Consider the following 27,648-nt stretch of genomic DNA (forward strand, 5'->3'; position numbering starts at 1 on the left):
GGATGTTATTATGAATGCAGAATAAATAAGACGTGACTTTGCCGCTAAAAGTAAAGAGAAAGTCATCTGTGCTTTGGAGCTAAGAGACAAAACACTTTGCAGCAGGGACACTGCGCACTCAGGCAATTTGTAAATCAAATGAGCTGCAACAGAAGGGCATATTGTTTGCGTGGCCACTGTGGAGTGTGTATGTAAACTGTTTTTGTCCTGGCTCAAAAAGACTTACCATCCATACTTCTTATTTCAGCGACCCCCAAAGGCATATTCACAGAGCTGGACAGGGTGATAAGATTCACTGCAGAGACTCTCATCCATTTTGCTGTCAAATACAATTCAAATATGTCCTGCCACTGATAAGTATTTTGGGAGAAAAGAAAAGAGAGAGGCAAGTGAGACCAACTATTGACACTTTGCATTAGTCACTGTCATTTCCAGATTTGTATCACTTTTCAAAGATTTCCTACAAAGAATTCACACAGGACAGCAAACTGCAATTTGTAATATGACACAAAATGGTATTAAAGGGCGAAATAACAATTTGATTTATGAAAACAATAAGCAAATGAAGACAAAAACATCTACAAGCAAATAGCTTAATACACAGACCTCTAACCCTGTCTTATAAACTAAATACCAACAATAACCAAGACTGATCAGCTAAAAAGGCAATTGAGTCTTTAGCCTAGGCGTAAGAGTTCCTGCAAATTGTCATAATAAAACAAAACAAAAATGCAAAGATAATTTGTTGAAAGATAACATTCAGAGCTATGAAAATGTGGCTAGACTACAATCCCAAAACAAAACATATCATGTAAATAAATGAAATCCAAGAAATAGCCTCACAGGAATACAGGCTACAGTATTTATGGTAAAGGCAACTGCTCACTCAATCCAATAACCAAATAGTAAGCAGTTATTGCTGAGTCTGACCAAGCCAACCCACTTTTGTAATATTTGCTAATATTTTCTCTCCTTTTCACACACAAAAAAAGCCTAACAGACTGGGCCAACCTTTTCATTACAGGCTTATGGCAAATGTTTCTTGTGCTAAAATGTTGAACTGAATAAGAAGATACACTTTGTAAAGGTTCGTCTAGTTTCGCGTTTTGGTCATTCCATGTGGCAGTACAGATGAGTAAAGTAAAAACTGAAGCCACACCGCAGGAAAGTCATTTCAGAAAACGTCAACGTCATCCTGCGCGACGCTACGTGTGTACGCTGGGCGGAAGTCGCCACCGGTGTATTTTTAGGACATGTTTTACTTTTATTTTCATTTTAATTCTCGGTTTTAAAGGTGTATGATGAAGGTATTGAGAAGTAGCAACCATTGTGTTAATACTCGCGAACAAGATGTTTGATACACTGCACCTATATGTTGTTATTATTACATCGAAAACTACAAGCTAATGTGCTAGGCTAACCACTAATGTTGTCAATCCCAGATCTGTAATAGCTTTGTATGAGCTTTTATGCAGTAATTGCGTGTTTGATGTGTATTGTTTAATATGTATACCTGTTCATACTTTTAACGTATGGTGTTCTGTCTGGTAGATGTCCAAACAACCGATTGGGAAGACGCTCCTGAGGAACGTGATCAGACACACAGATGCCCACAACAAGGTTAGTGATTTCAAAACAACATTTATTCATTGGTCTAAATACCATATATGCAGTGTTGGGTAGTAACTGAATACATGTATTTGGAATACTCATTTTGGTTAACTGTATTCAGGTACAGTTACTCTTTCATTTGAGGCTTTCTTCATATCAAAGGATTACATCAAAGTACTCAGTCATTAAATTTCAGTTTCATAATCATAACATTATGAAGAAAAAAAGGGTTGTGGGCATTTGCAAAGTGCTTTTTTGCATTCCAAATTAGCTGGTTAAGTTTGGAGCAAGTGTAGCCTAAACATCTTCTTATCATATGCCACATTTATGCTTTAATAATATGCAAATTAACGTTAAAGTATTCTAAGTATTTAGAGTACAGCACTCTGATTAGACAAAGTATCGGAATACGTTACTAAATACACTTTAAGGCGAGTATTCAGTATTCTGTAACTACATACAATTTTAAAGTATTCTTCCAACACTGCATATATGTGATTACATTTTAAGCTAGTCTCTTGATATGCAACCAATATTTCACTAATTTGATTGAGACTATGATGACATAGGTGATTTTAAATATTTTTTTAATATTGATGCTGGCAGGAAACATGTCCCTGAATTTAAGGCAAGGCAAGGAAACTTTATTTACCCCACGCATTTCGTACACAAGGCAACTCAATGCGCCTTAATTTAAGGGAGTCTGATTTTGAACAGCCAAGTCATCTTTTTATGTTAATACTAATTCAAATTGCGAACAATATATTTAAAAATGCGACTATTAGGGCAAGGCACCTTTATTTATACCGCGCATTTCATACACAAGGCATCTCAATGCGCCTATTAAGCCGTCAGAATGTTTTCTATTAATGGGATTGGAATGGCAAAGTTTGACAACAATAGATTAATACTTTATGACACAGTTTTGATTCTAAGTTTCTGTCATAACTTGTAATAAAACGCAGTTAATCCAATTGCTATTTTAAGATTATTGTAATGTCACAAGAAATATAGCTGGTACTTAACCGCTCTTGATCCACTGCAGATCCAGGAGGAGATGGAAATGTGGAAAATGCGAGAGTGGGAGACACACACGTCCCAACGCAAACATTTGCCAGCAGCAGCCAGTATGAGGTAGGACCTGTGAACGTCCCAGCTTAATATAAACTTGCTGAGTACAAGTGCCACCAAAGCTCCCCTGGGATTTGGTCTTATATTGTGGAAGTGCTTCTGAGAGTTGTCAGGCCATCTCTTTGATCTACTTGTTGATGGTTGTTTTCCAGGGGACACATGCACTGTGATCAAGAGTTGGATCCATCTAGACACATCAGCCGAAGCAGAGTTTCTGAGCATGACGACAGAGAGGCCAGATACTGGACAAAACAACTGTACGAGTTTGAAGCGAAGGATCCCGAAAGGTATAGTGTTGTGTACAGATTAACAAGATAATGTATTAGTAGTAAAGTAATACTAATCTCCTGTAATGCTTTTTGTGTGTGTGTTTTATAGATGGGGACACAGTGGCTTTAAAGAGCTCTACCCAGAGGAGTTCAGTAGTGACAGGTGAGTGCAAATCCTGAATTAAGAAAATGACTGAGACAGTAAATTAAATGGCAGTCATTTATTTGTGTCGTATGGCAGTGATTCCAGTGATTCGCAGAAAATGATCAGAGCAAAAGGTAAAAAATCCAAGTCTGGCAAGGAAGCAAGACTATCAAAGCGTTCAAAAAAATCCTCTCGCAAGAAGAAAAAGAAAAAGAAGAAAAAGGACGGGGAGAGCAAGCGAAAAAAAGCTGAAAGCGGGAGCAGTGACAGCGAAAGTGATGACAGTGGTGCTGCTAAAGACAGACCAAGACAGAAAAAAAGGACCAAAAGTCGACATAAAAACAAGAAAAGTGCTAAAAAACGGAGGGAATCTGACAGCAGCTCAGTGGACAGTGACAGTGAGAAAGAAAAAGAGAGACAGACCTCCAGGAGAAAAAAACGCAAGCAGGGCTCCCATAAACCCACCGACTCTGAGCCAGACTCCAAGAAAAAGAGGAAAGATTGGAGGGCAGCTGGAGAGGAGAGCTCTGATGGAAGTTCTGGAGATTGAGATGCAGCTCAAATAACAAGCACAAAACTACTGCAGCCTGTTGTTTGTTTCCAGTGTGCAGATAGTTTTCTCGGCACTCCTGAGTTTCATTGTACTTTTTTAGACAACTAACCTGTGCTGTCTGTCTTCTCCATGGGCGTTCTTTTGTTGCAATATCTCATCAGCACCACTGTTGCTTGTAGCCCGCAATACAGCAGAGGAAGCAGCAGGAAGCAGGGTAAAGCTGGCAGGGCGCACACCTCCTGCTTCTAGAGGAAACGGGAAGGCTGTAGGTTCATTCCTTGATCACTGACTTTCTCTTTGGGACGTTCACCACTAGGATTTGTATGCACAGCTTGAATATCGTAGTACTGTTTTGAATTAATTGTTTTTTTTTTTAACATGTTTTAAACGAGGGTGTTACAATCCTGTGAGCAAGAAACAATCATATCATTTGATATTTTTTGTTATTCCAACACATCGTACAAAACACAGCCTAATGTCCTCCAATCATCAATTATGAGCTCACAAAGAAGCTGAATAGTAATCAAAAAAACTAACAAAATCATGAAAATATGGTGCTTAGCTGTGAGATTATGTAAGTTGTGTAACATTTTACACTTCTCTTTGGTCAGATGCAGTAGTGTGTGAAACACACACAAATAAAACCGTTAAACTGTTGTTAACTGCAGTAGATGGATTGTATTTCTGCATCTTTACATTCTTAAGCTCAGCCCAGTCTGAAGCCGTCTTTGGGATGCAGTACACCGCTATGTCAGCAGCTTGTGATCAAGGTGAATGAATGTAAAGACTTGCAAAACTGCTCCTTGACTGCTGCTCAAGAGGTCTTCACTGCGGTAGAAACAAACTGCAAACATGTACTGTATTAAATGAATGACAAAACCATTTTTACCCTTTATCCAAAAAGAAACTGTCTTCTGTTACACCTGGCAGATTGCATTTGTTCTCCTTTGGAAAAAGTAGTAACACTGAAGAGAGGTTGTCTAAACAAACCTGGCAACAAGCAATGCCCTACCATCTGTGATTTTCGATTAAGAAATGTTGCACAAGGAAGCCCACTGGTAAACTATTTGTGTGCTGGAAAAGCCTAAAGCCTTTCTCACAGTCTGTGTCAATAGGCTAAGTGTTTTCTCCAAGCTGCAGAGAGTGGGCTGCATTAAGCTTGGCTGCAACTGCCCATTTGTTGGAAAGGGAAGAAAGAAAGCAATGCTCAGGCAGCAATATCACAGTTGACATAGGTGTAGAAAACAAGTTAAGGGTTAATAAGTATTGAAGTAGTCACTTCCATAAGAGGGTGTTGATGTAACTTTTTTGTTGAAATTGAAAAAGCACAAATGACTATCCTTTGTACATGTTGTAAACCTGTTTTATACTTGAGATCTATATAAAATAAACAAATACAATATAGGTTGAAAAGCAAAAAAGTTATTTTTGGTTTGTCTTTTTACCTTTTTACAGCACTGTAGCATTGCCTGTTATGCCTTAGCCACTATTTTGGCCATATTAGGAAAAAACAACTGCAACGACAAATAGCTAAAATTACACAAAAGTGCTTTAAAAACACTACTTTTAGTGGTCAGCATGAAAGTTTTCTTGACCACTTAAAGACAGTCTCCCCAAACACATTACTATGCATTATACATATAATGGGTTTTTCGGTGGGAAAATTACCCCTGTGTTGCATAGAGGCAGTTTTTCTCTCCTCTGTCAGAAGTGCTGATGAGACACACTTTGCTCCGTTCTCAGTGTAAGCTAGAGTGTCTGTCCGGGTCAATCTCTTACACTGGCTGAAGCCTGAGGCACTGGGCTGAGCACATTTCAGGGTTATTTTGACTGAGTAACGATTACAGATTGGCGCAGACAGTCATACTTGTACTTGTGTTGTAATATAAACCTGCACACATTTCAAGTTACCTGCAGTAAATTATGGTGGAGGCACAAATCAGATGGATGTTTCTGTACACTGTAGCAGCCTTTTCAACTAATGACAATATTTAGTCATCTATAAATGTGAAATGTGCAAGAGATGTGCACTGGGTATTTCCTTTGGAACATCCGAGTCTACCACTATAAAACATTTCACCCAATAAATAGAATAAAATACAAGCATTTATTTTATTACAATTATTCTTATCATTGAAAAATACCTTTAAAATGAACAAACAGAAGAGCTTTTTGAGCGGTTCACCTTTGCTGAGACCTGATAAATAATCATCTTTAATAATCCACTGCACATGGTTGGAATCATAATGAACATGTCAAAGAAAACGTGCTTCTAGATAGATCTGTGTTTTCATCTTTAATGTAGAGCAAGTTCATTGGTTATTTAAAAGCAATCTTTGCTTCAATGGGGAAGCTACTAAAAGTTACCTTCACATCCCTCATCACAGCAGTGTATGTGTGACTCTCTTGGTGAGTTATGTCTCCCCCTAGTGGATTGCCCTCTAAATTGTTTGCCAGGCCACCTCGACAGCGTTTAAATTCAGCGTCCTATTCAGGCTGTCATGTTCCCGGGAGTCCACTCTGCTACACGGCCGCTATGCAGCTTTCACAGTAGTGCAAATCTTATAAATAGTACGCAGGCATCAAATATTTATCCTCTCGATTCATGTGTCCCTCTCTGCCGCAGTGGACACTCGGAGCGGTTGATGTTGAAGCACAAAATGAAAGGCTTGGAAACACACATGATACCCACACAAAAATGTTTATTCCCCTTTTCCTCGGGGTTAATGACCCAAATCTCAACATACTAAATAGGACGGGTGTGATGACACAGGTTTTTAATGTAAAAACTTGCAGCCAACACCCAAATGCTTTGTAAAAAGTCATGTGACATATGACTTACTTACATAGTTAGTACACATACACCAATGTTTTTATATACTTATATATGTATCTTTTGTCTTTTATCTAGACCAGCCAGATACAGTACCCATTATTATACACAATACCTATTCAACATGATACAGTCCGGCCACCACAGAGGAATTCAGGTCCATCCTCCATAGAAATCTGCACTTGTAAAATTCGGTTCTTTTTCATTATTACTGTTATTTGTATAGACTGGTGGTGATACTTGTCCTTGTATCTCGTGTCTTCTGTGCAAAAGTTTTTTTTTTTTTTTCTTTAAAAAGAACCAAAAATGATTGACGTAACAGGTTACCTTGCTGTTCACTTTACATTTATGAAGATGGTGTACTGTTTTTTTGTTTTGTTTTTGTTTTTTGAACAATTAATCAGAAACAGTCACATCCAAACATCACACTCCCTTGGCATGTCACAGAAAAATAAAAATGTAAAAAATAAACAAAAATCCAAAGATACACTCTCAATGTCAGAGGCAATGAAAAAGAGGAAGGTTTATGACTAAGCAGCATCCTCCATTCGTACATCTTTTAGAGTAAGGCACTGCTGCATAAAGTAAGGACATGATCGACAGAGCTCTAGGGAATATGACAGGGAGCCAAGATGGAGAAAAACTGTTCAGCAACTCGGAAAGTTTGCTTTGTAAATGTGCTTGTGTCTCAACTGCTGTGTACAGGAGTGTGCTTATGTCATGGCCTGTTCTGTTTGTACATGTGCTTACTGCTGTCGCACAGGCTATAATGCTCCCTCACACGGTGCTCTCCAACATCCACTCAGTGCTGCTGAAGGTAACTTTCCTGTTAGCGAGAGGGGACGGCTCTGTGTTGAGCTGGTTGGTGGAGCGGTGCCACCTTGTCCTCGCTCTGCGCGGGTAACTATGACTCTGAAATATGGAGTAATCCCCACCATCAAAGGAAAATCTGTGCCTAGTTCGTGACAGATCATTGGGGAACAGCCCCATATTGGCCAGAGCACTCTTCTTGTCCTTGAGCCGTGGAGCCTCTTTGGTTCCAGCATTGGGCCCAATGAGGCACAGCGACATAGTGGAGCCGGTCAGGCTACTGTCCGTCTGTGTGTCCTCAGATGGAGGGCCAGAAAAGTGTGCGTCCAGGCTGGTTCTCCTCTTCATCCTGTCTGCAGACAGCACAGGCAGCTCCACCTCCAAGATGGCAGTGGTGCATGTGGGGTCCTCCTTCTTGTCAGAGTCCACTCGCAAGACCAGGGCCATGCACTCCTTAGGTGCCTGCCCCTCATCAGACGGCTGCTTGGACACAGAACGTGGCAGCCTCTGCTGGCTGCCGTTGGTCTGTGAGTGCATGCTGGAGTTGCCCTTGCTCTTGCTGTCCTCTGGGCTGCTGTAGGCTTTGTAGCGTATCATCAAGATGATAATAAACACTAGCACCGATGCCACAATTATACCTCCAATAATAATAATCATGGTGCCTCCCAGGAACTGACTGTGCATGAAGCGGCACTGGCTGACCTCGCTGGCTGTGTGGAACTGTACACAGCCCACCACTCGAGTGGCTGTGAGGGAGGTAATCCCATCATCATACACTGCCAGTACACAGAGGTCATACTCGCGTCCTGCTGCTAAGTCATTGATCAGGAAGTTCTTATTGGTTGAAGGTATCATCCTGCAAAGAAACACAACAGTAGACCATTAATCATCTATATTACAGTGCTCCCATCCAGCCATTTGCATATAGTGTATTAAATCACACAACGGTGTCAGTTTCTCACAACAAAACACTACAGCCATCTCAATCTCCTCCGGTGTAACGTTAGATATCAGTCACAGAGGTAGGCAAACATAAAGGGCCTAACACTTCATTAGAGCTGAGTGATGGGAGAGCGGGTCAGATCACACCATGCCTCTAAAAAAGCCCTCAATGGGTTTGTGCATGAAATGACAACAAAGGTAAGCTACAAGGTGATAAACAGGATAGACATGGCTCAATGGCTAAACAATATTCTACAACAGCTGCAGGCTCTTGGACAAGTGACGCATGACGCTCAGCCACTCTGGGTCTGAGTACCTGCGGTTACATATTGTCTATAACAGAGGGATTACAAAGTAGCTCACGGAGGAACAGACACTTCAGGTCAGCTCTCGCATTAATAATTAGATCTTTGTTGGCTCTTCCTAAAGGGCTTTGATGGTTATCATTTGTTGGAAATAATGTACCACCTAAAGACAAAACAACACTAAATAGGTTGAAAAAATTATACGGATAAGTCAGTTATTGTATTAGATCAAATGACTTCCTATTATTTACTACATAAATAAACAGGCATAGTACGGAATATGTTTTTAGCAAGATGGATAACTGGCTATCAATCTGTATAATTCTTTTATTGTTTATTGTCTTGCTTACAGTGTAGTATTTGATCACAGAAGAGATGTGTTTGATAACCATCCTTCATCTTGCTGCATGTCATGCATTTGTTATGGACCACAGTGGCAATGACCAGATGGCAACTCCAGATGCTCCTCTTTCTCTGATGTGCCCTCTCTAAGACCCTCCCTTCCCTATGCCCCTCCATACCTGTACACCAAAGTATCATCTGCCGTGCTGTTGTACTGGATCTGGTACATGCGGATGCCGGGGATGTGGCGCTCGGACGGCCAGCGGATGACCGCGGAGGAGGAGGTCAGCTCAGACACCATAACTCTCCTGTCCTGCTTGTCGTAGCCCTTGGTGTCGTTGCCAGATTTGGTAGAGGTGGTGATGTCAGAGAGGCCAGGGTCTTCCCTCATGTGGCCCGTGTTGTTAACAAACAGCGGCAGGGGGATCATATTGATCTCAACAGCAGCTGTGGCGATGCCTGCAGCATTAGATGCCACACAATTAAAGGCTCCACTATCCTTCAGAGTGGTGATGAGAATATCAAGGGTGCCATTATCATAGAGGATGGTGCGGGAATTATTATGCACTAGCTTTCCATCTGGAGAGCGCCAGTGGATCTCTGGGTCTGGATCACCCACTGCTTTGCATTTAAGAGTGACCCCCTGACCCTCCATTACAAAGGGCTTGGTGGCTATGTGTTTGGTGATTAGGGGTGGCTCACAGATAAACTCCTCTTCTTGAATAGACCAGAAATACTTGTCCATGAGGTGATCTGGAGAGGCGCAGGTCTCCAGATCGTCCTCCCTGGTCAGTCTACGCAGCCACAGCAGTTCACAGTTACAGTGGAGAGGGTTTCCTCCAAAGCTCACTGCCAACGTGGACGAGCTGGAGCCTTTAGTGTCTGACAGAACCTGGGCATGTTGAAAGAGACTGTCAGGTGGCAGCTTCTGCAGCCGATTGGAGGTCATGTCCAAGCGTACCAGTTTGGTCAGCAGTGTAAATGTTCCTGCACCAATGTGGTCAATCAGATTGTGATCCAGCGTGAGAGTGTTTATGTTAATCATTCGCCCGATGGCCTCCCACGGCAGAGTGCGCAGGTTGTTGTTCGACAGATCCAAATCCTCTATAGTGGATACAAATTCATCAAAGGCGCTGGGAGCGACCTCGTGGATCTGATTGTTCCCCAGAATAAGATGGCGCAGATTGACCAGACCTTTAAAGTGGTCACTCTTAATGGCAGTAAGACGATTCCCATCCATATGTAGCGCCCGCAAAGCTCGCAGGCCGACAAAAGCATGCGGCGTGATTTGACTGATGGTGTTTCGGGACAGAGTCAGGTGCACCAGACTGGTCATGTTGTAGAAGTCTTTGCGGCGAACGATGGTTATGAAGTTATCAGTGAGGCGCAGCTCCACGGTCTTGCGGTCGATCGTGGGCGGGACAAAGAGCAGGCCGGTCTTGGCGCACAGCAGCGTGAGGGTGGGGGACAGGTGTTGGCAGATGCAGCGGCCGGGACAGCTGTAGCCTCGCACCAGAGCCGCGCACAGGAGCACACACAACACCAGCCGCTCCATCTCGATCTGCTTCAGCTCCTGTGAGGGGAACACACAAAAAAACAGAAAGACAGACGGTGAAAAAGAGATCGCTGAATTAATAAAAAGGGGCCTATATCTGAGGCAGCTACAAAAAGACTGACACTGGCCAAGATTGCTGAGACTGCCTGTGAGGTATCAATCACAAAATGAAATAGAGCTTTTCTGGAGTAATGGCACCTGGAATGAAAAGCACCAGCAACATTGTCCAGGTCCCTGCGCCCTTTAATGGACTTTTTGTACTTTTCTTCTTTAGTGCCCATGTACAATGAACCTGTATTATATTGTAACTATTTCCCCCTCATTAAGCTTGCAACAGGCTGTGCCATATGTGCGTCTGCCACTGCACAATAAAGCCCATGTTTCTCTCATGGTGAATTCCCATCAGGATGGAGTATTCGAGGCAGAAAAGGGCACTTGTCAGCAGGGTGTGAGGATTTTATGACCTTTTCAAGAGCCATGCTTTTCCTCCACTCGTCATGTGTACTGCTGGATTAGACAGAGAGCTGTCATGTAAATCAAAGCCATAAAAAGTGAAACGTAAAAAAGGTGTGGTGTAACCAGTTTTTCAATGAAGACATGGCTGCAAGATATACAGGTTTAAAGGATGTCCGGATTCTCTGATTCCCATTTAGCGGTATTGATTTCACTCCTGGAGTGAACGCGCCTGTGGTGACAGGAGTAAAAAGAGATCCTTGGCTGTAATAACCATGAAGGACCCAGTGGAACACAACACTGAGATACTGATGCCAGTCTACCAGTGGTTTCAAACTCTTTGGCAGCCATCTTGACTGCTAATGCCCTGAGCTCATCAACACTGCTGATGAGAAGCCTGTTAATGCCAGTAAAGTGATGACACGACACGTGACGTCTCCTCCTTCTTTTCCACAGCCTGAAAACATCCAACGTGTCAGTCCACAGCGTTGTGTACTGGGTTACTGAATAGATGTCGTCACAGATCAAGTCTATCACTTTTGAATTTGACAGTCAGTCAGTGTGGGTCCAAAAGCCCTAAGGCAGAGTTTATTTACAATTAAACACAAATACTAAAAGTAGTTGTTGAATTTGAACTGTGGTGGTGTGGCCTCGAGCTGGGGTGAGAGGTATACTATTAGTGAAAAACAAACACGGTAACACTTTATAAGGTTACATCAAAGTGATGCACTTTTATGCTTTGGGCAATAATCAAGGACAAAAAACATTTTAATGTCATAACATTGACATTAAAAATTGTAACTGTCCACAGTGCTGTATGAGTTTCAATTAAGTTAATGTTTTGTGGTCCATTACATTTCACTTACGTCAACATAAACACTAAATTAAAAATATTGCACTTTTTTTTTTACTCTGTCACAAATGTGTCCAAAGCATAAAAGTGCATCACTTTTAATTACAGCAGTAAGTGGCATATTAAGGTATATCTTGCAAACTATTTTTTTCAAATCATGATGATTCATGATATTCATGCATAAACTTCATAATTATGAGTAGTTAATGTTTTTGTTAAAAAAAATTAAATGTTTTAGTGAATTCATCATGATTCTAAGATCATGATATATTAACAAGATTTCCTCATGAATTCAGTAGTTACTTAATTAATTCATTAATTCATGAAGTCATCAATGAAAGAACATGAAGTCATGTTAACTCATGATGAGTCATGATATCACCATGCATGAATACATCATGAAATCCTGCATGACTTCATGCAACCTTATTATTAAGTGTAACCACAAACACAAGGTTAAACAAACACAAATAAACACCATTTCCATAACAGAAATCACCCATATATACATGTGCCACCACCACCAAAACTACAAACACAATCACCACCTAAAGTGAACCCCTGTCACACCCAGCTGTCGATAGATTGGATCAACACCGACAAGAGGGATATTGTTTAAATTAACAAAATAACAGTAAACTAACTCAAAAATAAATGGCAACCAGCACTGAGCCTATAAAAGCACAGTGTGATTAGTAAACAATAATACCAAATTAAAGCCGCAAGCGGCATCGAACGGCCCTCGCGGGCCGTGCCTCCTTTAGCGCCTCTATTGCCGCGTCTATGTAACCGTACCAAGGGCGCCACACTGCATTTTATTGCCCTGATGTGCCATTAATCTTTGTCAGTAAACATCTGAGCTACATTTTTAGCCTCTCCATGTAAGCAATGGCTCAAGCCTGCAGAGGGCGCTAGCGCGCCCGTAATCTTTTTAATTTCACAAGTGGCATCAGACGACCCTAACGGGCCGTATTTCCATGACCACTGTCCACAAGCTCCTGACAGGGGGCGCTAACGCGCTGTAATGTTGTATAATGTGAGATGTATGTGTCAGCCCCATTGGATAACATGGGGGGCCCCGGGGGTCACCATGGCAACACCGTACAAAATACGATATGGGTCTCATTGGCTTTTTGGATCGGGACGCCATCAACTATTTTTGTGCCGAATTTCATCCATTTCCGACAAAGTAATTTTTTTCCCATAATGCATTTTTTCTTCTGCACCTGGAGGGGGCGCTATCGCGCCCAATGGCACTTTTTCCACATCTGTTGCGTCCAGGGGTGAAAGGTCAATAAAATGTATATTTCCGATTTTTAATCGGAGTTTGTTTGTGCGAATGGGAGCGATTTTTAGTTTTTGATGAATCGCAAAATACTTCGGAAAGATTGCGGCTTCGCCGCAAACAAACCATAAAACTTAGCCAAAAAATTTGGATAACTTTTGATGCCCCACATCTCGAGATGAGCTGGAGCGATTTTGAGCTCATTTGGTGAAACGCCCTAGGAGGAGTTCGTTAAAATGCGACGTCAGCGAAAACGCTGACTCAGCATTCTCCGGCCTTCCTTTCAAAATGGCGGACTTCCGGTTTGTCAGGGGGCGTGGCCACAATAATATTTTTTTTTAGTCGTCACATGACGAATATCTGTACCGAATCTCGTCGCTCTACGACAAAGTTTACTTCGGCCCCTCCCCCATTGGCGTAATGTATTTTCACTATTGTAGGTGGCGCTGTCGCGCCATTTTTTTTTTCCCCAATATGAAACACACATTTTAATTAATTTTTCACCGGACCTGAATTTTGGGCAAAGTTTGGTGAGTTTTCGACTATGTTCAGGGGGTCAAATTCCTGCTCAAAGAGCAGAAGAAGAAGAAGAAGAAAGAAGAAAGAAGAAGAAAGAAAGAAAGAATAATAATATTTCCGAGAAAAACAATATCGTCGCTTTCGCGACGATATCATATTATACATTTTTGGAAAGCTTTCAACGATCCGCACGCATCCGTGGGGTTCCTGGGTGGATGACGAGCGCTTCGCGCTCGTCATCCACTATATACCCCCATTCACACTATATACCCCCATTCATTTTAATGCAATAATAAGTATAAAGGCCCCACACCTTCGGTGTGGGCTTCACTGTTTTACACGGTGAGTTTACGGTTGACATGGGGACAGCGCTTCGCGCTGTTTTTGTGCGCTCCGCGCACTTAGGTTCAGTGCGCTGCGCGCACTGCGCTGTGATTGCGAATACAATAGGCCCTTGCGACGGCAGGCCGCTCGGGCCTAACAAGCCAACAATATTGACAAGATAAAATCATACCATTAAACTGGACTGTTAGGACCCTTAAGTGTTTTGATTACAATAAAGAGAATATAGAAAAGTCTTAAAACCTAAACATTTCTTCAGCTCACCAGAAAGCAACATGTGCACAGAAGAGGAAGTAGGCATGTGTAGCTCCACCCTTTACAGACTGTCATGTGATGTGATGACCAGACCCTGTCCCTGCCACAATTGCCTCAGATGAATCATGCATTGCACATGCTCTTGTCTGATAGCAGTTCGAAGCCTGGTCCAAAACATGAATAGTATGAAAAATTGGTGGTTTTCACTGTCATTATGTCGACTTCCTCGGGCTCATTCAGTATAAAGTCTTGGCTGGTTGTTGCCTTCCTTTTTTGCTCTGTTGCACTCTCCTCGCTGCGTACACTCTCACAAACAGGGCTGGCTACTGTCTGACAGACAACAGCACCTCGTTATCTCTGAAACAGCGTTGTCCAATCACAGCGCTCATTAAAATCTGCCTTTGTGTAATGTCATTTTCACAGAGGTAGAACAGCTCCGAGCACAAGTTGTTCCACCTTTTTAAGGCGCTTGATTACATCCACTCTGTTTCTGACAGCGCTGAAGCTATACCTTATTTTACTGAACTATTAAGAGCTTATTTCAGACAGGCACCAACCAATCCTGCTTAATCTCTGGAACTCTGGAGCAAAATACTAAACTTGTCCCAATCCAACATTATAATCTTTAAATAAGGACGATGTGATATTTTAAGATACGCTGGCTGGCTGTGCCTCTCCACCACATGCACTATATAAAAGTCACTTAATAAAAATGTACGGTGGTACAGCGGTTAGTGCTCGTGCTTCACAGCCAGAGGGTCCCGGGTTCAATCCCTGGGAGTTCTGTGTGGAGTTTGCATGTTCTCCCTGGGTACTACAATTTCTCCAACCACTAAAAACATGCACAATAGGCCAGAATGAATGTAGTGTGTGAGTATGTAAGTGATTGGTGGCGGTCAGTCTACCCCAAGGGGCAGCTGTGGCTACGATAGTAGCTCACGATAGTAGCCTGTCTGTGTGGAGTTTGCATGTTCTCCCCGTGTCTGCATGGGTTAGTGGTTGGTTATAAAAACATGTGCAATAGGTGAATCCTCCAGCCAGGTGTTTCTGACCATCAGCCTGGCTCCACATCATGGAGATGGGTCCCCGAGCACCAGCCCACGCTGGCAGCTCACTGCTTCTACAGGTCACCCAGCAAGATGAGGATGGGTCAAATGCAGAGAACACATTTCTCTTCAGACATTTTTTCTACAGAGATTAATAAAGTATAACTTACCTTACCTTTACAAGCAAAGACCTAATGACATATATAGCCTACATAAAGATATATGACATTTGTAAACCATTTGTTTACAATGAACATATTTGTAAAACCTTCTTCAGGATTTGATAATATTTAAGACAGTATGCTTACAAAATACATTTGAATATAAGCGGCGCAGGTTTTCATAGTGCCGTGCGTCCGCTCAGAGCGGCCTACGGCGCGGATGAGGAGGAAGAGTCACCTCATCCAGGAGAAAGGTGCAGTTGCGAGCAGAGGGAGGGCGGCAGGGACAGCAGTGATGAACGTGTAAAAAAGGCCAGTGTAGCCTACCTCAATGTGGGATGTGACGTGCAACCCGTCTCCAGCTCACACCGCTCCCCAGCTAAGCCCTTCGACATTTAGACTAAAGTGAGCATCATTTTAAAAGTTACTCATCTACCGTTCCTCAGCCAAGAGCAGTGTTGATTAGAAGTTCAGCCATAATCTTTCGCCAAGCCCATCTCACTTTTGCGTTTACTGCAAGAGAGTGCTTAGTGCCTGTTGGCGGCTATATATTGGCCACAAGGTTCGAAGCGTGGGAAAAAAGTATCGGCTCATAGGCCGGAAATTACAGTACTAATGATGGGCCATTATATATCACTGACTTCACTTTTTCCATCGCCAGTTCATTGTTCATTATTTGCCATTGTTTGCTTTTTAGGTATTATTTTACTTTTGGGCTAATTATGACGTTGTTTACCAACATTATTATGCTTAATAGGATAATTTAATTGTTTCCCTCTTTTATGTCTTCCACTTCCCTTTTTCTAAAGATCCTGGCCAAGGCAAAACAGCGTGCAGACTATAAAGCAAGTTGGATCACACAGTTTCATTAAAAGCACTCCCTGAGCACTCCCTGGTGTTAAATATGTGTAATTTGAGTCCTAACCTCTGGATACAAACACACTTATTTATTATTCTTGTTACACTGTGTTTCTGTAGTTTATTAAGGCCCTAACCTTGATTGTGTTAGCCTCCTTTAACTAGGCCACAAAGCTCGTCGTCTCTCGGAGGGCCATCTGTGCACAAGCATTTTCTGCCACGCCATCAAGAAAGCTCTATTGATCTTTGGGCAGATCACACAGGAGGGAAAACTTTGTTACCACAGCAACTCCGTGTAGAAATAGGTCTTTGAATCGCATTAACAAGACGCCCAAAAACGCGGGGGCCCTGATCGTAATGGGTGTTAAGAAGGTAAGATGGGACGTGCACTGATGTACAAATGGCTGAAGCGGTGGAGAGAAAAGGGCAGCTCTGCCTACAAATGCTTTATTGCTTAATATTAGCCAGAGCTGCTAAAATCGATAAGACGAAGACAGCCCAAAGCACAAGGTGAACTGGAGTTTATTTTTGTGCCGAGTCATGCCACCACAGTGCACATTAGGATGATTCAAAAGATTACTGAGGTCTGCTCTCTTATTTTACTATTCTGGTGGTATGGTGATCACACACACTAAGGTATTAATTAATTAATTCTTAGACAATTAATTGATACAAGTGTTTAAACAGTGCAGGCGGAAGTGGAGTGAAGCTCATCAAAAGTTGCAGTATCATTACTTAAAATAGTATCTCCCCACTTCCTCTCTCAGTTGAGGCAAAAAGCTATTTCCTTTGTTTGGAATTCATAAAATAATTCTTGTTTCCTTTCAGTGCATTAAATCTGTGAAAAATGCTGGTAAAATATGTATGCCACTCACTGGTAGTACAGATTTGCCCAGAGGCAGACTGAAGGTGACATAGCAGCCATACTGTGTCAACACGCTCTCTAACGGTGCGCCCCTAACTCTGCATTCACACCCACACCAGCCCGTGCGACACCGGTGGAGAAAGTGGGTTAAGCAACAAGGAACTGTAACACCTGTGAAATACTGTGCCAGAATTAAAGAAAACAAAACCGCTGTGGAAAATAATCTTATCGTGTCTGTGCGTGGTCTTTAACACCATGGCCTATAAACTGTTTTAATATATGTCGCCGTGCTGGATGAGATTTCTTATTTTATTATCCCAGTGCAAACCTGCGGAGTGTCATTGTGCGACCAAGGGCGCCCAAACTGCTGTTCTGGCTGCTTTATTTAAGGCGTGGCAGGGTTTGTTTTATCTGCTTGAGGGGATAGAGAGTATTTTCTTAGATCTTTGAGAGCTTAACCTTTGTACCTTTGTGAGCTGTCCTTCAGGCTGCCGAGGAGAGGAGCTGCCCACTGACCATTTACAAACTCGGTCCAAGGGGGAAAGGGAAGGTAGTTCAGCTGGGGGCGGAGAATGTCGAACATTGACTTCACAAGCCATGTTCTTTCAACATTTACTTTTTTTAAATTTAGTTTGAGTACCGGATGGTAGTTAATTACTGTGCCCAGTTATTACTGATTGCAGTGTTTGAAAAAGAACAATGATTACAGCAATTTCTCGTTGTCGCTGTTACTAATTACGTTTGTTAAGTGATGATGTCATCGCTCTACTTGGAGTCCAACGGCGCTTTAGCCCTATTCACTATGAAGGGATTTAGCTGATTTTAACCTGCAATAGAGCTGGCTATGAGGCTCTTTTTAAACATCTGATCACAAAGAAATATAACATTTACTCTGGATTTTCTTTTGTAGTGCTTTTCTGGCCTTACTTACGAAAAAAAACAAAAAAAAACATTGAAGGCTTATTTGATATCATTTTACCTGGAGAAATGGTTGAGAAATAGTGTTCGAATTAGGTGTAAAACAGTTTTTGGCCTTTTATCTGTTGTTATTTCAGCAGCAGATTCGGATTAAGTTGTATTTTTGGCTGTGTTTATCAGTTGAACTCTCAAGTAGATAATTTATTGTGTGTGATGTCACACTTAACAAACGTATAGCCAGCATCTTATTCCAGGACACTGGTAACTGGTATCTTTCCGACTTGAAAATTATGACTTGCGCCCTCAGCGCGTTCCAGGTGATTAAACTCGTATCTAAACAACACGGCTAATGCTACAACTGTTAGCTCATACGATGCTAACATTATTCACCTTATTCCGCCCCGCCCACTTTTGCCTCTTTTTGCCTTGTCTCGGCACTTCCGGTGTATTGACACTTCCGGTAAAGCCTGTTCATGTAAACGGAAAATGAAGGAAAATGTGCTAAAATCTGATGTTTAGTTGATTGATTTGTGTAAAATGTCCAATATTTGCACCAATATGTCAACACTGCACCGTTTCTCAGCACGGCCTAAAAACGGCTTTGTTTTCGAGTAGTAACTGATTTTATGTGGACTTTTCCAGTCCCATGTTAATTGATAGGAGAAAAGGGTCGGACACAATTCATGGCGGCGCCCACGCGATATAATAAAAAATATGCGACATAACATTGTGTTGCAAGCTGTAACTTTTGTTGCACTTTAATCATTCGCTGCTCCTCCACTGGGGGCCGCCATTACTGTCTTCATCTTGCATTTGAAAACGTAGAAGTCTTGAGGTCTCCGAGTTTACAAGTTCGAGCGGTGTTCGAAGGCCTTTATCCAAGTCGGAGGTGGGAAATTGACCAGTTACCAGTTGCCTGGAACGCACCATTACTTACAATCGGCTGACAATACTGCCTATTTTCAGTCACAATGGTACTTTCTTGTTATGGCTGCCATAGATAGTTTTTATGTGAGTTTTTATGTTCACAACAACATTTGCTTGGAAGGCTCACAGGTTAACACTTCTGCACCGTCTGAAACACTGTTTACTTAAGTTAAAGAACAGTCAAGCATTTAGTGCATCGCCATGGTGACTGACATTCATATTAGTCAATAGAAACTAAACAAAGGATAGTATGTCTATTTTTTGATTGTTAATTGCCATGGCACTGATCTTAATCGTTTTGTCACTTGAGACCCATGATAGCAGTGTTTCTACCATTGCTACGACAACAACTTAATGATTCACTATTGAGCAGAGCCACCCACATACCTAAACATGGGGATAGTTACAGGGAAGACACGTACGTACATACATGTTGTCATTGACATTCGCAAACAGCCTGTACAAAGACAGAGAGCCAGGGATTAAGAGTGAAATAATATATTATCAGGAGTGTTTCACCCCCCTGTCTGTTTGTTTGTGTCCAGGGGATGCTTATAATAGATTCATAGTGCAGTAACCACAGCCCGGAAATATCCTAATCTTTAAGGAGCTTGAGAAACCAAATAAGCCATTCCTATAGGACCATGGTGTAAGCAGTTTGAGCGAGTCTGCGCTATTTCCGTGTGTCACACCTCTCTGCTGCAGCTGCTTCTTCAAACACAGAACAAAGCGCATGTGAAAACAATCACGGAAACTGCGCTATGTGTCTGAAAACAAAAAGATCCTGCTTCGTTATATATCGAAAAGCCTTCCAACGCGCTCTCTCACGGTATCTATGGTACTGCATCGGTGCAACAAGGAACTAATTCTGTGTGTCTTCTAACACAGAACAAAACAGATGTGAAAACCATCATTGGGACCGCGCAGTGTTCCCCTCAGTTGACTAAAAGATACTGCTTAGTTATGTATCTTACAAGCAAGTATTCTTGGTATAAAACGTCAGAATTCACAACACCTGTGGGCAAACTTGCTCTTTCCAATTAGCACATTGGATAAAACAGAAACAGAGATAATTGTAAAGTGTGAGGCTGAATGTGGCACCACCCATTGCATATTAATAGAGAATTAAAAAAGCACATAAATTTGTGTGAAATGCACGTTTAGCCGGTGATTACATGGGCTTGGAAACTCGCATACCAATGGAATAAGTTAAGAAAAAAGTATCTTCATGTAGTGACATATAAGTGTTGTCCCCTGCAGTATATAACATAACAAGCCTGTAAACAGTTTGAAATGAATCAATAATATATTGTCTAAACATAATTACTTTGAATCTATATTTAACCCATTGTAATTGTTCTCTTTAATCTATTAACCCCCGCCTTAATCGAGCACATTTTCTCCTCACGTTTACTTTTTTCCATCATCACCCTTTTGTCACTTTTTTGTTGCTTTTTCTTTGCTTTTTCGGGTCACTTTTTCATTGCTTTCTTGTCACTTTTTTTGTTGCTCTATTGTTGCATTTTGTCACAATTTTATTGGTCTTTTGTGGCCTTTTTGTCAGTCTTTTGTTGTTTTTTGTAATTTTTCTTGTCACTTTTTACATTCTTTTCTTTTTCTTTTTTTTACGGTCACTTTTTCATTGCTTTTTTTGTTGCGTTTTCATCACATTTTCCCTCCCGAGGTTAAGGATTTTAATGTACATTTATGACAAACAAAACATGACATATTCTTATCACTATTATATTGTCAATTCTTTTGTTTGGGCGGGACAGAGCTGAATTTTGGATCCACACGGGGTCTGCGACTCACTGCACTTTGTGAATATCTCTATCCTCTACCACTTATTTAATACGTTCATATGTATTATAAAAGAAAATGGTTTCCACTGCTGCCTGTGAGTGTAAATAAAATAAACTATAAAACTCTCATAATTCAACTTTTCCGTATGTTTTCATTTGTTTTCATAGATGCCTCTAATGACATTGACAGAGATGGCACGTTCCCCCATCTGCGCTGATGCAGAGTAAGGATATTTTAACAGACAGTACTTTGTCAGAAAAGGCATAAACACCAATTAGAGTGTGCTGGCGGTGAACTGTTGGCTGCCCTTCTGCGACTTCTGTCAGGGTACAGGCATAATTATTGACAAGCCAACTTCATCCCCGTCAGCTCTGTCTGCAGCACTGGTGGCCCCGGAGCCCGGCAGTGCGGCCCCAGGGAGTTCTGGTCACATCTTATCAAGTGGGGCGGAGGCTATCTGCGTAAACAGCCACAGGGACATTTGCATATTGTAATTATGTCCGCATGCAAAGATGGTCTCCTCAATTACATCCCAATGCGAACGTCCAATGACAAAAGAATTAAGGAACCATTGCAGCCCCCCATAAACTTTAATTGTAGCTGGCGTTTCTAAAACAAGCTACTGAGGGCTGGCATCTTAGGCAGAATACGAATGGACACGCTTTACCTTCAAAGCGTTGATCTCTATTGAAATATTTACCCTCTTTACTAAAAAGCTGTGGCATTGAAGAATAATTAGGCTATTTTACTCAAACTGAAGTTGTAGCCTATGCCTGAGAAAAAAAAAAATACACTGCAAAATAAGCAGGTGTATTTTGTAGCACTGTTACTTTTGTACAAAAAAGAGGAAAATACGTTTTTGAATACTTTTTCAATGAGCACTGTACCCGAGTGTAGATTTGAGAGTCATAATCCCAAAACAACAATCAAATCTATTGTGGCAAAGACGCACCATGGGGCCCTGAGCTCCATTACAAAGACTCTTGGCCCCCACTGGGTGACTCACTGACTTAAGTACCATCATTATGTATCATTATTATTATGTATACAAAAGTAAATTCAGCATGTGATATAGACAAAACAGAGTAAATATAAGATACAGCCAAATACTTTCTACGTCTGATATTTTTTTGCCAGAACCGGCAAGAAAAAACCCCCAAGAATAACAAAACAAGAGATGAGATGAGAACTCTGAGAGGGTGGCACTCGGTAACAGTTTAAATCTACCTTGAAGAAATGGTTGAAAGATGGTAAGATTTGTGATCACTGTACAAACCTAGCAACCATAGTATCTTTCTAAAATGTTAAATATTTTGTAAATATCTGATCATAGTTGTTGAGGTGATCATTCTGCCGGTGCTTCTTGTAGATGCCTGTGGGGTGTTTTATGTGTATGTGTTTGCTATGGACTTTAGTGAGAAGGCTCACTGCACACAGTAAACCTGCCGTCTCTCTGCCTCTGCAGACTGCAGATGAAAATGAGCTTGTAGCTTTCTCTGGTCTGTGCAACACATTTTTTGTGCAATATCCCAGACAAATAAAAAAACAAAAACATTTTTTAATAAAGAATAGTTGGCCCGTAGACTTTATTCGATAGAACAGCACTAGATGAAAAAATGTGAAGCGCGGAGAAAAACATTCAGCAAACTGTCGGGACTCAAACCCAAGACGCTGCCTGAAAGGGATATTTCAGGATTTTTGACATAGGGCCTTATTTCCTAGTTATCCAGAGTGTTGTTGATTTCTGGAGATTTTTTTTTTTATTCATGCAGTCCTTACATTTGAAGAGTTTAGTGGTGCTATAGGCTAGTGCCAGGCTAGAGCATATCTATGGTAACTAGTAGCCTGCATTAAAAACAAACTCAAGCAAAGACCACCTGAAGCAAATCCCTTATAACACCGGACAACCGATTTAAATGTCTGTGTTGACTGAATCATTTTCAAAATTTTTGCATTTAAAAGAACTTATATTTGAGCAGCATCAGCTTCCTGGTTGTAAGCTACGCAGCGGCAGAGTGATCTGCTAGGTGACCGGATCTGCAGTAGTTTATTTACCTGCTGCATTACAGCACGTGGAATTCACAAAGGAGCTTTCTACAAATCAGATATGGCAACATTTGGAGGGCTACTCGATCATTTTGAAGAGGTTTTTAATGCAGGCTACTAGTTACCATAGACATGTGCTAGCCTAGCACTAGCCTAGCACCACTAAACTCTTCAAATATAATAATATAAGGACAACCCTCTGGATAACTAGGAAATGTGGCCCTATGTCAAACATCCTGAAATATAGACTAGACTATCGGATGCACCTCTGGACTATTTTTATGATTTCCCAAAACTCGACACTTTAACCACAACAAACATATAAAATATGACCAACTCTTCTACCCGCTGTCAAATGATGTGGAAACCAGGGAAATGGAATCCTCCGTGCAAGCGCATTTTACTTTTAAAAGCTCATGCTACATATTTTATATGAGAAAACGAATATCTCCACCATGCATACAGATGTTGTTCTTTTCGCCATGAGACAGATTTACTGTCAAATCCCATGAAAATGCTGAAGAAAAGTTGCCAAAAACACACAGACAAACAAGTCATGATAAAATAAGAAGTCGGTCGCGAGTGATGCTAGGAAACAGAGGGACGATGCTCAGTGACAGGAAGCTTATAGGATTTCTATTTCGAGACACAGTTATTTTGAAATTGTACAAGGGTCAGTGACAGGAGCAGAAGATTCATATGTCCTTTTGCTCTGTGATTATCTATGGGAGCATACTTATGATTTTGTTCCTTTGTCACTATATATACAGTATATTCATTTTGACAAAGGTGGAGAATTACACTACGATCTGTATTCAAGCAAAGAAGGATCCAGATCAAATCAGGAATAGACTGGATCTAAAAGGGGTGTACAATGGCCTTAAATTGCACAAAGTTATGTCTAAACTGTGTGTAAACCACACCATCTGCAACAAGAAACTAATAGTCGAAAATGGCATGACCCAAATTACCACCTGAAGAAGCCCAAGTACCACCGGTGATACACGTACCACGGTTTGAGAACCCCTGTTATAGGTTAACTAGCTGAGACCCGGCCTTCGGCCGGGCCTCGCTAGTCTCCACATTTGATATTCTGAGATTGTGAGTGATTACAAAGAAATGTCCAACCCGTCACACAGTTCAACTGTAGACCAGTGGTTCCCAACCCATTCCAAAAACTATGGCCACTACAAATGAGTAACAGAATGAAGGCAAAAAACAATTTCAAACAAACTGCAATAGGAGTGTTTGATGCACCCGTGCTCCTTTCTTATAAACTACAACCACAATATGTTCACTAAACTCGGGGAACAGGATTCAAGAGACAGTGGAATAATTATGGATAAATATTAGGGGTTCAGCTCTAACGGTTTGGTTCACGGTGCAGGACCTGTGGTTTGGTGCATCACGGTAGTGCACAATCAAAAAAATAATGAGTAGGTTTTGAACTGAAATAGCCTAATGATCGTTGTTTGACAGTATTTATAACCTGACAATAAAATGGGCAATGCGTTCAAAGCTGCTTTAGAATCAAATGTACCTCTGGGCTCACAATACGTGAAAGCAAAATAGAAAACAAAAGGTCCAGCAGCAAAGTAAAAAAAAAAGAAAAAAACTACGCAGTGCAGGCCATGCGCTCGTTAAGTGGTAGTTTCATTTTCGCTTTTACTCACACGGAGGATAAATCAGTCTGAGCAGCGCGTTTGATTAGAGGCTCGTGTTAGAGCAGGTTTTGGGCACGCACGCACACACATACACACACGCCCACACACGCACACATCGCCCTGTTTGGATGCGCGCACACGCACGGCAGTCAGATCTCGTGCACTCGCTTTTTTGTGACAGCGGGTTGTCCTCGGACAGCAGCACCACCAACCACGCACACACTCAGTACTGTCGCCAGGCTTCCTGGTCTTCCCAAACGGTCTCCCATCCCAGTCCTAACCAGGCACTTCCCTGCTTAGCATCAAAGTCGGTATGGGAAATAAACATGGCGGCGCCCAGGCGACGGCCATTGAGATAGCGTTTTCTATAATAGATATGATCCATATAGTATTGTTTGCTTAACAATAACCAAAGTAGAGTCACTTTTCTCGTTTGCTACTTCTGTTTTGTTGGTAAATCTTTCTTCTGAGGCCATGCATTTTCAATACTAGATACTTACTACACTAGACATGTGATGGCAAGGTCTGAAACACTGTTGAAAACGAGGCTCATATTGCACCGGCAGATCCCCTCTCATTGATCATCACTATTGCCATGTGGTTATATGAGTCTACACTGCATTCATGACTGACTTGTTTCGAGCTAAATGACTTTTGCCTGAAACAACACTGGCATCTGTTACTGTTTCAAACATTTATGACAAATTTCACAGATCAAATTGGGAAACACTGGACTCATGACCCTTATATGACGAGATTGTATTGTCTCCTCTCTATAGTTCATTCATCTTAATCCGACCAAACTCATTCTATCCTGTGCCATGTTGTTTTTTGCGACGACATGAGGTCACGATGGAGATTCATTACCAACAGGCTCCACATGACTGTAATCCCATTTTGAAAAAACTCACACTTTTCTAATTGTTACTCAAGACAGAGATTCAAACCCACACAGACTAGGCTGTAATGCATACGACTCAGTGCACACAAATAATGGACCGCACGGCGTTCAATTTGACACACTTCACAGAAACCCTGCACGAAGACGATTTAGGAAGAACTTTCAGTCAAACACCAGTCTTCGGGTATTAGCGAAATTCAGGTCGCGAAGCCAGACAAAGCTAAGACCTACAAAAAAGATTGCAAGTTTTTGTCATTTTTTGTGGCTTTTTTGTTGCTTTTTCATCACATTTTTTCATTGCTTTGTTGTCATGTTTTCGTCACGTTTTTGTCACGTTTTTGTCACTTTCTTGTAGTATCTAAACCAGACCCAGTGCTGGCCCTTCTGGGGCCCTAAGCAAAAATCCACACGGGGGCCCTACAGTAGCGTCCCATGGCTATTCGACAAAGAGAGAATCCATTTATGGTCAAAACAGTTCCACTGTTCCAGGGCAGAAGCAGAACATACAGACCTCAATTCAGGCCCTGCCCCCTGTGTGAGGACCACTAACCACTAAACCACTGTGAGACTGGGATTTAGGACTACTAATAGACTACTAGTCTATTTCCCTTTTTAAAATAGTAAATGGCAAATGGTCCCATTCTCTCACCTCTGGTCCCTGACCCACAGATTGGGAACCGCTGATTTAAAACTAACTGAAACCTGCTCCTAACGGTTGTTTCTGTCTTAGCGCTGAGAATTTGCCTGTGAGTCACCCAACCCGTTTTAGACTGTGCACATTCAGAGAACCAGAGTTACTGTAAGTTACTGTGCTCATGAGAACCATGTGGATTCAACTCAACAAAAAGGCCAAGAACGGCTTTACTCTCATCTACTCGTCAAACTACTGTCCTGATACTCCAGACTCACCAGACACAATAAGAAGAGAGTTTAAATGAGAGTGAGGCCCAGAGTTGCAGCCCAGAGTCCGTGCAGAGAAAACATGAGAGCTGCACCCGGACACGGGTGACATGATGCAGCCGCGGAGGAGCCGCGCATGAGGCGAAGCACCGGGAGACAGACGGCCGAGCGGGACACGAGCGGAGAAGCACTCGCGCTTTGGAAGAGACAAGGGGAAGGCGGTCGGTCTCTCCTGCTCATTCACTTGCAGACTGCTCCGTGTTGGTGTGTATGTGGCGAAGTAGGCGGAGAGTGAGTGCGCGCTGGAAGAGCCTGTCCCCGTAACAACGCGTTGATTAATCCGTGAAACAACACCGTAGTTTTACTGAGATGCGGGGCCCTTGCGGCTGCGGGGGCCCTACGCACCTTGCGTAGTTTGCATATAGGAAGAACCGGCTCTGATCTAAACAGCCAATAAGAGCTGTGGAGAGCTCCAGTCAACTGCCATCCCTGAAAAAGCAAAAGACTTTAAAGGGACTATACAGAGCTTAAAAATGTTAAAACAAAGTATTTTCCTCCCCCTACATGTTCCAGCAATGTCCTAATATGTAGAATGAGCCCAGACCTGTTCACCACAACTGCCTCTAAAATCCTGCACTGTCACTCAAAAAGTTTCAGGGCTGAAGTGCCGTCATGCATGAGCTTAATAAAGAAACTACAGTTACGCGTTAGACCTGAGGTAGCAGGTGTATAAAAATGACACACTTGCATCTAGTCTCTTTAATTCCCCGTGCATTTCATAATTTTACGTGCATATTTGATATAAAACCATAAAACCACATGACAAAGTTTACAATCATTAGCCAAAAAGATAAAGACTGAAATGCGTGTAAATAACGACCCATGCTCATGATGTACAACATGTGTGGCATTATACAGATGACAGCCTGGATAGAAGAGGCATTAATCCTGTCAGGGAAGAAATGTCAATAGAGAAATAGGGCACTGGGGCAGTAAATACTCACAGGGGTGGACTTTTGTGTTGGCGGTGATCCAACAATCTTTATTACAGAGACCTGTACGTGTGTTCACCGCCCCCCAAAACACTTCGATATTGTTTTTGTGCAACCTCTGTTTCTGTTATTGACTTTCTTTTGCGTTCATTGTAATAGCCGTCTAGTTTCCCAGCTTAACTCATTTTCTTAGCACAAATGTTTGTAGTTCTAGTCACCTTTCTCTGGCATTGTTAGCAAATACCAATCATAATTGTTTGTACATGTCCACAATGTTTTGTTCTCTAATAAGTAAATCATCATCATATCAACAATTTCTTTAACTCAGAAACATGTGACCTGTATAAACCAATCAAACGGCAGC

General features: G+C 41.8%; 2 protein-coding genes across 6 annotated transcripts in view; one reads left to right on the top strand and one right to left on the bottom strand.

Annotated features, from left to right (window-relative positions):
* Positions 1-1,182: 1,182 nt before the first annotated feature.
* On the top strand, positions 1,183-5,133 carry nkapd1 (NKAP domain containing 1). The gene is made up of 6 exons (XM_079557286.1): positions 1,183-1,307; positions 1,552-1,620; positions 2,657-2,745; positions 2,895-3,029; positions 3,121-3,174; positions 3,253-5,133. The coding sequence occupies exons 1-6, from the start codon at positions 1,299-1,301 to the stop codon at positions 3,704-3,706; spliced, it is 810 nt and encodes a 269-aa protein (XP_079413412.1). The 5' UTR covers positions 1,183-1,298; the 3' UTR covers positions 3,707-5,133.
* Positions 5,134-5,263: 130 nt separating this feature from the next.
* The window catches only part of lrfn1 (leucine rich repeat and fibronectin type III domain containing 1), a 138,058-nt gene continuing 115,673 nt past the window's right edge, over positions 5,264-27,648 (bottom strand). For all 5 annotated transcript variants that reach the window (XM_079557021.1, XM_079557019.1, XM_079557020.1 and 2 more), the window contains 2 exons: positions 9,121-10,514; positions 5,264-8,208 (listed from right to left, as the gene is read on the bottom strand). In XM_079557021.1, coding sequence (XP_079413147.1) covers positions 7,320-8,208; positions 9,121-10,496 — 2,265 coding nt within the window. In that variant the 5' untranslated portion in view covers positions 10,497-10,514 and the 3' untranslated portion in view covers positions 5,264-7,319. The remainder of the gene's footprint in view (positions 8,209-9,120; positions 10,515-27,648) is intronic.

This window comes from Gobius niger (genome assembly GCF_951799975.1).
Source record: "Gobius niger genome assembly, chromosome: 1".
Taxonomy (NCBI): domain Eukaryota; kingdom Metazoa; phylum Chordata; class Actinopteri; order Gobiiformes; family Gobiidae; genus Gobius; species Gobius niger.

What these genes read in the sequence shown, in the direction of transcription:
- nkapd1 (XM_079557286.1), top strand. An exon ending in ACACAGATGCCCACAACAAG is followed by an intron (nt 1,621 to 2,656) that starts GTTAGTGATTTC and finishes GATCCACTGCAG; the next exon opens with ATCCAGGAGGAGATGGAAAT. An exon ending in GAAGCGAAGGATCCCGAAAG is followed by an intron (nt 3,030 to 3,120) that starts GTATAGTGTTGT and finishes TGTGTTTTATAG; the next exon opens with ATGGGGACACAGTGGCTTTA.